Source organism: Caenorhabditis remanei, chromosome X (genome assembly GCF_010183535.1).
Source record: "Caenorhabditis remanei strain PX506 chromosome X, whole genome shotgun sequence".
Taxonomy (NCBI): domain Eukaryota; kingdom Metazoa; phylum Nematoda; class Chromadorea; order Rhabditida; family Rhabditidae; genus Caenorhabditis; species Caenorhabditis remanei.
The window spans coordinates 868478-881360 of NC_071333.1; the positions used below are offsets into that span (position 1 = coordinate 868478).

The 12883-nt window shown below is 37.4% G+C and overlaps 3 protein-coding genes across 3 annotated transcripts; all 3 read left to right on the forward strand.

The window, feature by feature from the left end:
* Positions 1-13: 13 nt before the first annotated feature.
* GCK72_022233 (uncharacterized protein) lies at positions 14-5317 on the forward strand (the record flags this gene model as incomplete). Its single annotated transcript, XM_003106787.2, has 19 exons — positions 14-58; positions 109-177; positions 228-304; positions 362-490; positions 803-869; positions 922-1137; positions 1190-1301; positions 1419-1505; positions 1594-1757; positions 2158-2311; positions 2762-2952; positions 3003-3167; positions 3217-3417; positions 3556-3699; positions 3747-4010; positions 4061-4432; positions 4476-4612; positions 4656-4766; positions 5230-5317. The coding sequence occupies 19 exons, from the start codon at positions 14-16 to the stop codon at positions 5315-5317; spliced, it is 2793 nt and encodes a 930-aa protein (XP_003106835.2).
* Positions 5318-6310: 993 nt separating this feature from the next.
* On the forward strand, positions 6311-9805 carry GCK72_022234 (uncharacterized protein; the record flags this gene model as incomplete). The annotated part of the gene is made up of 12 exons (XM_053734720.1): positions 6311-6427; positions 7097-7232; positions 7279-7377; positions 7438-7516; positions 7766-7881; positions 7929-8023; positions 8069-8176; positions 8226-8424; positions 8471-8561; positions 8614-8723; positions 9569-9675; positions 9722-9805. The coding sequence occupies 12 exons, from the start codon at positions 6311-6313 to the stop codon at positions 9803-9805; spliced, it is 1341 nt and encodes a 446-aa protein (XP_053578286.1).
* Positions 9806-10333: 528 nt separating this feature from the next.
* Positions 10334-12595, forward strand: GCK72_022235 (uncharacterized protein; the record flags this gene model as incomplete). Its single annotated transcript, XM_053734721.1, has 10 exons — positions 10334-10347; positions 10405-10524; positions 10581-10778; positions 10824-10956; positions 11005-11277; positions 11325-11476; positions 11530-11707; positions 11752-11949; positions 12131-12212; positions 12411-12595. The coding sequence occupies 10 exons, from the start codon at positions 10334-10336 to the stop codon at positions 12593-12595; spliced, it is 1533 nt and encodes a 510-aa protein (XP_053578287.1).
* Positions 12596-12883: the final 288 nt, after the last annotated feature.

Below are 12883 nucleotides of genomic sequence, written 5' to 3' on the forward strand. Positions count from 1 at the left end.
TAATAGCCAGTAAATGGAAGAGTTTGGAGATTTCACAGAAGTTACTCAGTTTACAAATGTAAGTTTCAAACTCGAATTTGTGTGAAAATTCACCAATATTATTTACAGGTTCAATATCTGGGATGTTCCCAACTAGTCAACAACGACAATGACAATGAAATGAAAGCGTTGATGAAGGTATACACATAGAATAGTAGGGACTAAATCACAAATTTGTTTATTTTCAGGTGCTCGACGAGCAGAAAGGAGCACAAACAGTCAACGTCACCCTGGTAGTCCCGCATAATATTTCAGGCACCGTGAAGTAAGCTAATATATTATATATAATTGAATAGAACAAGATATAAAAATTGAATTTCAGGTTGATAGACTCACAAGGGAAGGTGCTTTCATCATTCTCACTGGTCAACATAAGATTTTGCATTCGTGGAGAAAGTACGACATCTCAAAACAATTGCTTTGGTATTTCGTTTACACATAAGATCAATGTGTAAGTTTTTTGTGTGTTTCAAATTGTTTAGGTTGTCAGTCAAAAACTGAGTACTCATGTTTTGGTAATGAAGCGTCGGGAACTAAAAATGTGTTTGGTAGGAAGAAATTATTCTGAAAGTGGTACTTGATCAGAGCAGTAATAGTTTATTCTGTAGGATTCAAGATACACCAACATGCTGGAAAATGTATCAAAAAAAAAGAACCGTAATCTGTGAAAAAGACAGATTTACTTATTCCATCCATGAGATCTAGAGAAAAAAAGAAACACTGAATATAGATTTTCGATAACATTCGAACTTCTTATTCTCAGAGGAGACAACAACTCATCGGACATCCTACACCAGTGCCACGTTTTCCGAACAAGTAAAGCAGAAACAGTAAGTGGTTCATCCTTAGCAAACAGCAATCTAAAATTATCATGAATTCCAGGCGGCCAAAGCACTCTACTGTTTCTCCTACGCCTTCTCCAACAAAAACGTGTCAGCAGTTTCTAACCGGATGGAATTCCTGTTCGAGAGCATATTGGAGATCCGAGAAAACGATGGGACAGCGGATAAACCTATATGGAAACTGTGCCCCCAACACAATGGAGTGTTCAAAGTAAGAAGGGATCGAGAAAAGAAAATCGTGGTGCAGTTGAAGCAGGTAAAAACTTGATTATAGGAAAAAAAAATATGCAAAAACCAAAAAATTTCAGATCGAAGGGTTCCTTCTCAATATCAAAAAGTGTTTTGGCATGTTACTGGCAGCCGGAAGGAACTTGAGGCATTCGGATTTGCAATTATTGGAGATGCAGAGAAACGAGACAGGTAAAAGATAAGATAAGGGTTACACAGACCGGGTTATTTTGTACTACCAAATAGTGAGATAGCGCTCGGAGGGGGAAAACGGAAACAAAAAAATCAACAACAAGAAAAAAATTCCAGGCACCGACTCGGCAGTATTCTTGATCGAAGCTAATTGGGATCCGCGTGTGCATATGTTTGAAGTGTTAAACACCGAGACACCACGAGGTGAGTGCCTATTGATTTACATGAGACAATGTCTTTTGTGTTACACAAACAAAATCACGCAAGCGAAAGTCAATCATTACACTTCCAGACACACGAGTGTTCATGACAGTGGCTATTGATGTGATCGTAACCGAAATCAGTGAACCAATTCGATTCTCAATGGAGGCAATGTCACGTGTGTTCCATGAACATGAACGGTTCTACAAGACACCGCAAACAGTAGTCTCCGAGGAATTCACATTGGTTCTGGAGGTAAGAAATATAAACCATGAGAAAACTGAAAACGAAAAAGCGCTTTCTGAAAATTGTGTTGTTTTCACGTAGATGACGCTGATCTCATAGTAATGCAGAGAGGAGAGAAAGAGAGAGTGCAAATCGAAAAGAGATGCTCGAAGAATAAAAGAGGGGCAGACAAAAAAGAAAATATCGGGGCAATCTATTTCCAATAACCCTCTGGCTTTCTCTCTTTTTCTCCCATACCATAGTTTAGTTTTGTTGGGAACGCTTTTTCTTTTCCATTCAGTTTTAGTATTGTTAAAAATGGTATGCGGGGTAGTTTTCTTCGTTATTACTTTCCATTGATGTTGAATAGAGAAAACGTTTGCTTTTTTGATATGTTTATATTTTTCTATGAACATTTGTTGTTTTACAGAAAAACTTTGATCAAGCGGATCCAAACGATCGAAAGTTGACATTCATCTCATTGGAGTCGGATAGTGATCGAAAACGTTCAAAGCAGAACCTGGGAAAGAGTCCGTCGAGAATGCCAACACAACTGTTACATCCAACTGGAGATGATGAGTCAGGTGAGTACTTAGATACTAAGCAGAAGGTTTTGTCAGTAGTTTAAAACTTAATTTGAAATCTGAAAATATACTTGACCGAAGAAATTGGAACTTGTGAAAATTAAAGTTATCTAGTTGAGTCACGTGGTCTTGCGGATGCAATCTACCAAAAGATACCGAAACCTTGACAAGCAAGTGTGATAATAGTTTTCATTCCAATACACGAATGAGACGTTTCAGATAATTTACTGCATTTTATGGTAAGAATAATATAGAAAATTTTGCAAAAACATGCTCTAGTTTCATGAACTGCCTTGAAAGCTCAAACTTTTCAATCCATCCATGTTTACTTGGCAGTATTTACAGTTTATTTACAGCTATAATACTCTCCAATTGTCTTTTTTATGTTTATCACATCAAAATTTTAATATTTTTATTGTCTCGTATTACAGTCAACATATCAAATTCCAGATTGCGATGAGCCACTGCTATCAGGATCTGGAAAAGTCTCCCAAGAATGCAAGGAGGAACATTTAGAAATGTGGAACAGTCTTATCGAGAATTGGGATCAACAAAGTGATCGACCGGAGAAAATCTCAGAACTGGTGCTGGATGGTATCCCTGATAAATTACGTGGACATGTGTGGCAGTTGTTGGCTAACGTGAGTTTCTTTCTTATTAGTCTGAAAGAAACTATAACTTCCCATCTTAGGCAATCGACCAACCGGACCTTGTTGAAAAGTACCATAACTTCCTGAACCAGCCGTGTCCATCGGAGCAAGTCATCATGAGAGATATCCATCGCACATTCCCAGCTCATGACTATTTTAAAGAATCTGGAGGAAAAGGTCAAGAATCATTGTACAAAATCAGCAAAGTAAGATTTTCATTTATTAAATCCAAAATACGCATAATATTTCTTCCAGGTTTATTCACTCTACGACGAAGAAGTATCGTATTGTCAAGGTCTTTCATTTCTGGCGGCCAGTCTGCTGCTGCATATGCCGGAGGAGCAAGCATTCTGTACACTTGTGAAAATAATGTTCAATTATGGGTTACGCGATCTGTTCAAATTGGGATTTGATAATTTGCACCTGCGATTCTTTCAGCTTACCGCTTTATTAAAGGTATGACTCTTGAAAATTCAAAAAATCTTTATACACCTACACCTATTTTGAGTGAAAACCCAGACCATTTCCAGTCTTCAAGTTAAACCACCAATACCCAAAATCTATTCTCCACCTATGAATGTTTTTACATTTCAGGACTATATACCCGAGCTTTCACATCATCTCGATCATATCGGCATTGAAACACATATGTATGCATCTCAATGGTTTTTGACGCTATTTACCGCAAAGTTCCCGCTTCAAATGGTGTTTTTTATTCTAGACTTGTTCCTGAGTCAGGTATGTCTTCTATAAGTTTTTCAAACAAAAATTTTCTCTTTTTTCAGGGAATGAATACAATCTTCCACATCTCCCTCGCACTGCTTCATGATGCAAAGACCGACTTGTTGCAATTAGATTTTGAAGGAACGCTGAAGTACTTCCGTGTATCCCTTCCAAGAAAATACCGTACTGAAGCAGCCACTAAGCAACTAATTCATAAAGCTGTAAAGTACCGTCTGAATCATAGTAAGCTGGAGATTTATGAAAAAGAGTACAAACGTATCAAGGAGCAAGAACGTGAGAATGAGGACCCCGTGTTGAGAATGGAGGTAGAACAAATGTCTCTGTACGGCAAATTCAAATTGTTCCTTTTTTTCAGAAAGAAATTGGTCGTCATCTTGCCAACACTCTGCGATTGGAGCGTGAAAACGACGACTTGGCCCATGAACTTGTCACCAGCAAAATCGAGCTTCGTCGGAAGTTGGATGTGGCAGAAGATCAAATTGAGACTTCTGCAAATGCCATTGAGCGACTGACACGACAGAATCAAGACATTCTGGAAGAGAATAAGAATCTGATGAGAGAATATGAGCAGATTAAGGAGATGTACAGACGAGATGTGCTGAGGTTAGAAGAAAATGGGTCAAGGGCGGAGAAGTTGCTAGCGGAATACAAGAAATTGTTCTCGGAAAGAAGTAAACGGGCGGAGTGTGAAAAAGAGAACTTTGAAGTACAGAAGAAAGCGATTGTGGTGAGAGGTAAACCACATTTCCAATAAAATTGTATTGTTATAGGCTAGAATATCTGAATGTGACAAGTGTTGGCCGTCGGTTTGCGAATGGGAGAAGAATAGAAGTCCAGTCCACACAGCATCTACACCCACTGGACTTGACTTGCTGACAAAACTAGAAGAACGAGAGGATCACATCAAGCAAGCATTGGATATCTTGATTTAAAATAACAAAAGCTTTCAGATCGCTCGAGATTGACCTAGCACAAACGAAACTGTCACTGGTAGAAGCTGAATGCCGGAATCAAGATTTGACGCATCAGTTGATGGCTCAAAGTGAGAGTGATGGCAAGAAGTGAGTTTACCATTCTAATTTTTTGACGTGGCTCTTAGATTCAGTCTGTAAAGTTAGTTTTTGTTTTAGTTAGGCAGTGGATAGGTTCAAAAAGATTCCTTTCGAAGACTCAGTGAATGAACTCAAAAATTGAAATCATTGAACCTTTCGAGACATAAAATGATAGTTATATGTGCGAATGTTGATTGTATCAGTAGAAAAAAAACTCGATCTTTCATTTGCACATTGCCGTCAAAAAACTGTATTATGTATAGAAATTGAGATAATTGACCAGAAGTACCGAAAAACGGCCGAAATTTTAATTTTCGGCCGTTTTTGGACTTTGAGTCATAAAATGAGAGTTATATGTGCGATTTCGGGAACAAACCACCATTGAAGTTAAAAATGCATGAAACTAAAGTTCTAGCATCAATACTTCACATAATTCAATTTTCTCTCTCCACAAGCCAAATCTATTTTTCAGGTGGTTCAAGAAGACGATAACACAGCTGAAAGAAGTCGGTAGCTCTCTGAAGCATCATGAACGATCGAATAGCTCTGTCACCCCATGAATACGTCAGTCGCTTTGTAATACTGCTGAATATAACGATATTTCTTTGAATTAATTTATTTTTATTGTACTTTGATGAATGGTTTGTAGTTGTATGTATGTCATTAATTTGTTGCTGGGAAACAACCTTCATTTTTGATTTAGTTTGTGAAAAAATCAATCCCGAGTGGATTTTTGACATAAAATTTGAATTTCCGTGATGAAATACCGAATCACGAGGTAACAATACATTTCTCCCTTCCTCTTTTCAAAAAAAATGTATCCGGAAATTCAAATCATTCAAATTCCAATTATTTTCTCGCAATTCAATTTCATTTTGTCCTCGTTTTTCTTTTCTTTTGTCCTCCCTCTTTTTCTCCCCGCAACGAATATTTCTTTCTTCGGCGAAAAAGAAGAAGATTTCCTGATTCCACGGACCTTTGGGCTCAGAGCGGTGCTTTGGAGCTCTCCCTTTTCTTTTCTTAACGGGGGATTCGTGTGTACTGAGCTGAGTGAAGCAAAGAGAGAAAAGAAGAAAAAAGAAGAAGTGAAAAAGATGTTGAGAGAGATGGAGAGACTCAGAACATAGCTCTATGTGAGCTCTATGTGAGCGCGCACGCAGACAAAGTAGCAAGCAAATTTTCCACGCAGCAAACTTATTATTCTGCCATAGATGTGAAAACAAAAAAGTGCGCGGAAAAAGGAGAGTGAAAAGAAATGACTGCTTTTTCCGTTTTTTTCCCTCCTTCGTGAAAATGAAGCTATTTAACTTTATTTTTTTCCTTTTTTCTAATCTTTTTTCTTCCCGGTTGAATTTCTAAGGACTAAAAATAAGCAGTGACATGCGACTTGCCAAATCGATATGACAAATTGCCCTCATTTCTCACATTTAGAGGAAAAAAGTGGAAGCTCAACTTCTTAACGGCTTGGTCTTTTTCTTCTTTTGCGTTTTTTTTCTTCTTCCGCTATCCTTTTGTAGTCGTTTTCTTCTTTTGTTCATACTAAACTTTTGCAGATGAATTCTGCAAACTCTCCGAATAACATTGACCTACATTGCAACTTGTCGTCTGATTTATTCCCTCAATTTATGCAAACCTCTACGTCAGCTGTTGTCAAAATCACAACTGGAGAGGTGAGACAGGATGAAATCAAAAGAATGGAGATTGGAGCAGGAAGTTATAAGAGTTAACTGTAAATCTGTCTATTGGGGTTCTCATGAAAAACACATTCTTGTAGAAAAATAAGGTAATAAAATTTAGAATCATTAGAAAAATTTCCTAATTTGAGATCCCGCCACGTCTTAAAAATTTAATTTTGATTTCTCATGTAATTTTTTGATTCAACTTCGCACTGATATGAGAAACATAATGAACTGTTTCCCTTAAAGTGAAACTTCATTATTCCAAGAGCAAAGAACGCAATAATTCCTTTCTTTCTTGGAGGAGCCCAATTTTCAATCTCAATTCCAAACGGAACGGAAAAAAAGAAAAAAAGAAGAGACACCGAAATTACCAATCACAGAAACGGACGTTATTCTCAATTTCTGGGCGGAGTCAAACCCAAGGCTCCAATTAAATTGGGTGGTTCTTCTTATTCGATCTTATTTTTCTTTATTTTCACACCTATCTCAAGACATGTCTTGTTGTGAAGTAGTATTCAAAAGCGTGTATTCCTTAGTGGATGGTTTTATTCCACGAAACTCAAAGTTTGAGCGTTTCTTTCATTCAAAATATAATGTTTTGGTAAGAAATTCATTATTTCAAACAAAAAACATTTTCATTTTTCTTCCTTTATTTTATAGATCAATGAAGACAACAATAATATGCTGCATGGCATCAATGGCGTTGCCTTGATTGATTTGAATAGTACTGATAACGATGACCAATACTCACACTCCAGCAGTTTAGAGTCTCGAAACTCTCTCACTAACCATCAAGGTACAAAACGCTTCAAAAAGCATCTCACTCATTGCAAAACTTATAGGCAGTCAGGATGGTGATGGAGAATCCGGTTCCACTTCCTGCTCAGAGGACTCTTTCGAAATGTCAAGTACTTGTAGTATACGAGAGGATATGTATGATGGTAAGAGTCATATTACTCTTATGAAAAGACGGAAAATGAAATGAAAACGTTTTTTTTCAGAAACGAGGAGGCTGACGGAAAATAACGAAGTGATTCCACGAAGGTCGGATTTCAGTAAAGCGCCAAGCTACGAAAACCAGTTTGTGTAATTATTTATAGATTTTTCTTTTTTTGAACATCAGCAGACGACGTTAGATAGAAAATCGTAATCTTTTTTGAGTAGAAACACGTTTAATACTAAAAACTTTCACTATGCAAGCTCTTTACACCTGACGTGCAGTATCAAAGCTGGCAGTAGCCCTAGTAGTAGTATATGCCAATTATAACATTGGCGATAAGCCTCACAACCATATAATCAAAACGATTTCAATTTAAAAATTATTTTTAGAAACCCATATCAAGTCACCAGCAATCAAAACCATTACGGTGAGACATCATCGAGAGATGACCAATTACAAAAGATCCGAAGGAACGTGGCAGATCAAATTGAGCACATAGACACAGGTAAGCGTGGGTGTAAGCTTCAAAACATGCTAATTATTTTTTGCTAGGTCTCCCTCAATTAGATTTTGTGAAGCTGGAAAAACAACTGACAACGGCTGCCAAAGAAAGGGAAGACGTGGAGAAAAGAATGGCAATTGATAATGTGAGTGATAATCACTAGTTTCTAGTTAATAATTGTTGTTTTTAGGTTGGGGAAAGAAAAGATTGTGACAACTGGAAAAAATATCCTGTTTCTTACCAACCTTACAAAAAGAGTAACTCAGTTCTGAGGCTGCCGCCTAGTAAAAACTTACAAGTAGGATGAATTTTCAGCTAAAAATATTTATTATAAACTTTCTGTTTAGGTCTGCTTTATGAATGAACTCAGTGAAACGGAAACTGAAAACGGGGAAGAATCGGAAGATTCTGACATGGAGCATATGTATGTGAGAAAAAGCAGATCGGTGCCTAATTTTAAAAACCCTGCTAATCCGGATGTGCTGGACCCCAAAACTTTGAAAGACTTACATGAAAAATTGGAGAAGAATTTGGACCTCAATGATAGTGAGTTTCAAAATCACGTGTTGTTTCAAAATCAATATTTTTGAAGACGAGCAATGCAAAATGCTGCGACACGAGGCACATCGAGTGATGAAGATTGCAGAGGAGGGAGCAAAAATGTCGCTGGCAGAATATAGAAGGTGAAATATGCTCTCGAAAAAAAAAGATATATCAAACCGCCGCCGTTTTCAGAGGAAGATCAAAAGCAAGCGAGGTTCCACGACAAGCAAGGCAGTATCTGAGCAAGACTAAACTGACGGATATTCAGTTAATCCTTCAGCAAATGGAAGAAGCCATAAGCAGTGAGTGTATGAAAATAAGAGTGAAGCGGAGGGGAAAGTGTAGTAAAGTCATGTCAGAACTCGAACTCGTGATGGAGTGGCAATTATGTGGTTAGAATCTGACGAATTTCAAAAAATTTTGGATTTATGTAGTCGTAAATGTCAACATTCTCATGGTTTCAACTTGTTTTGAAGGAGAAGAGAGTCTCAGAGGAGAGCAAAGTCACGTTCTCTCTGACGTTGATCAGGTGCTCTGTCTATGTTGACATGTCTGATTATGGGAATCTCATCAGTTTTCTAACATAGTAAAGTTGTACTTTTAATTTTTGCTTGAAGAAAAGTGCAAATTATTGGGAAGTCAGAAGTCTGTTGATGCTGAAAAGGATAACTGGCATAGTGTTTCATTTCGTTAAAAATACATATCTATAACAGAAGTATTATTTTCCTACAAAGTTGTAACGCTGACTCAATAGGAAAGGTCATGGAGTCAGTTTGGAGTTATAGGACGTGACCTATATTATTGGAAAGCTGAAATCACGCTGATTCGAAATACATATTCAAGTTTGCTCTCGAGGCCTAGTATTCCAAAAAAATAAGGTCAAAGTTTGGAAAAAATGACAAATTATTGCCTTTTTAACACGCGAAAATTTTAAAAATTTTCAAGGCAATAATTTGTCACTTTTCCGAACTTTGACCTTATTTTTTTCGACCACCAGGACTCGAGGGCAAAACTGAATATATAATTGGAATCTCAGGTTTCCAATAATACAGGCCATTTCCCGTATCTTTACAGTCACCTGGGCGCCTTCCCTAGGGAAAAGATTCAATTATGCCGAATTTCATCCTCTTATCATGTTTTTTTCCAGGAAAAAATAACGAGTTGGTCGGACTTCTTCTCGAACGTGACAACTTGCACATGGAACATGACTCATTGCGAGTCGACATTGACGATTACACTCAACAGAGATCTCCCGTAATAACCTCAATTCCAGATTCTCACTCAAATTAATTATTTACAGCTAGTCTTCCTAGACATGCGGCGGTTGTTGAATCTCCAACAGGGACTTGAAAAAAATTCACTTGAATCAAGAAATGGGATCTAATTTCAATTTTGGTAACAATAATTTAGTTGGTTTTCATTAATAATATTTTGTTGTCGGTTTGGTAGTAGTCCACAAAAGTTACAATTATTATTTATTTTCTCATTCATCATTTTAATGGAGCAAATACTTATTCCAATGAATACAATATTGTTTCAGTCATGAATACATAATAAAAAAGTGAAACTGAAATAGCTATCAACCTATCCTGATGCAATATCATGCATTTTGAGTGAGAATGACAAATGGAAAGTACACTCTTATAGTTTTTTATGCATAAGTAATAAAAGAAACAATTAAAATGTTTTTTTGCAGCGGTGCCACTTGAAACTATTCAAATTTTATTGGAGGTCTGTAATTGGTATGTGCAAATAGCCCTGGTTTATCAAAAAAGCAAAGATGATAAGATATTCTCTGATAAGGAGAACAGTTGGGGGCTCCGTCTATTTCGTTGCATTATTTCTTTGTTATACTCAATTTAACTTTTCATACTAACATTTAATAACATTTTTGATCAAGGAAAAAGCACAAATGGTGACGGCTAAGTAAGTTAACAACTCCGAGTGAATATAATTAGCTGAAATTATTTAATTATATTCCAGGTACTTGATAACGGTGACGACGGTTGTTTTAGGTGGAAGTGCACAATTTTATAGTTATGGAGTAGTCAACCCAGCACAAGTTATTATCACCGACTGGATTAATCAAACTTATATTGAGAGGTAACTTCAAAATCGTATAGTTAGGTATTGATTTTTTGAACGTTGATAACTTCCAGGTACAAAACTCCCTTGTCGTTGACAGTTTCAAATGTAATATGGTCTTTTGTGGTGTCGAGTATTGCAATTGGTGCTATTCTCGGCGCATCGTTCACAAGAATCATCGGAGAAAAGTATGGAAGAAGAAATGGACTGATATTTAATGGAATTTTGAACACATTTGCTTCATTGTTTGAATTAGTGGCAAAGCGATTCAGGTAACTAAAAGGAAGGAACACTAAGGGTCATTATAAAGGTTTCAGCTCACCAGAGATGTTAATTTTCGGTCGATTCATATACGGCATTAATATGGGACTATCAAGTGGGTTAGTACCAATGTACTTGATGGAAATCACACCTTACAAGTATCGTGGTCCAGCAGGAACCCTTCATCAGGTATATGTTGTCCAATACAACTATTTTCGAATTTATATCATATCACAGGTGGCTGTTGCTTTCTCGGACTGGTTTTCGCTGCTAATTGGTTTGCCTGAAGTGCTCGGAGATACCAATAACTGGCCATTAGCCTTTGCTCTTCCTGGTTTACCAGCTCTCGCACTTGTCTGCATTCTACCATTTTGCCCAGAATCTCCGAAATATACTCTGGGGACGAAAAATGACAGAGAAAAAGCTCTTCGAGATGTAAAATTGTTGATTGGCGAGGAACAAGCACCCCATATGTTCGAATCTATTGTAAGAGAGGTGGCGTTGGATGCGGTAGGTAATTTGCAGAAGAAATCGGTGATCTGAACATTTAATTTTAGGGTGATGGTAGTTTCCGTGAATTATTCACAAGACCCGACCTACGTATCCCACTTGCGGTGTCTATAATTGTCATGATTGCTCAACAGTTCACTGGATGTACAGCAGTTTTTGCATTCTCCACTGACATGTTCCTCAATGCTGGCCTCAGTCCGTAAGTATTACTTTCAGTTTTTTTTTACATATTCACACGTTTCACATTTTCAGAGTTCTTGCAAGATTCAGTACATTGGCCATCGGTATCGTCTACTTCTTATTTGCATGTACTTCACCATTCTTGATTAACAAAGTTGGAAGAAGATCGTTATCTCTTTTCCAACTTGGAAGTTGCATGGTGGCACTGATGATGTTATCACTTTTTACATTCCTCCAGACTTATGAGCAGGTGAGCCAATTATCTAAAATAACTTTTCTAATGAAGCCTTTGAGGTCGAGTGGGCACGATATGGAACAATTTTCTCTCTTGTCTTCTATATGTGCGTCTATGGTGTTGGATCCCCAATTCCATGGATTATCGCTAGTGAGCTTTTCACACAACAGTTCAGAGCCACTGCAGTGACCGTCTCTGTATTTGTCGCGTGGACATTTGCATTCATTGTTAGCACTTCTTATCTCCCATTCCAGCAGGTTAGTTCTCAGCGAAAAAGGATTATCTGTCACTTCTAAAGATGTTCATTGTCGACTGTTTGCAGAGTAGTAAACAACAAAGATAACAAATGAGAAAACACTCATGTTTGTTGTCTCGCAGATTTTTTGTTTGCAAAGTGTTCAATGAACATTCGGTCAAAGTACCATATCTTGTTTTCAGCTTGTTGGAGTGACGCTCAGTTATTTCCCTTTTATCATCGGTCTTGCAGTTTTTGGAATTTTCATCTATGTGTTACTTCCAGGTGAGATCACATGTCACAAATCATAACTTTATTTGTTATTCGCAAAAGTTATGCCTTTGTGGGAAATTTTTCTACTCCCTACAAAGTTTGTCAATCCCACGCACTCATACTTTCCGTGCAAATTTAGAAACTATGGTTTCGTTATTCTTGTTTAAACGGAAGCCCTATCCTAAGCTAATCCTAAGCGAGAATTTTCAGAAACCAGAGACCGACCTATGGTGGAAATCGTGACAGAAGTTCATCACAGAACTGCGTCATTGTCAGCTGGACGACCATGGGATGCTAGTCGTCCGCCAAGTCGGCAGGAAGTGCAACGTCTCCTGGATACCATGGATCCGAGGAGTTACAGTTCGTACGACAATCCAAGCGCCACAGACGAATAAGACATTTCCCAGTGATAATTACATCGTTCTTTCATGTGATCATTTTGTAAAACTTTTTGTGTCGATTTTTTTTTCAAAGTTTTTAAAATGAAGAATATAAAGCCAAGAATTCATTGAGATCAATTAAAAAGGTAACATTTTGAGAAGGGGGGAATTCTGAGAAAGAATGCAGGGGGAAGTGGAGCAAATTTTAAAAACATAAGTTCGTTGTTTGATATCGTTATCACGTATTGATTATCGTTGTTTGTACTACAAAGTAGAAGCAGCCGGAACAAAACAAAACAATTA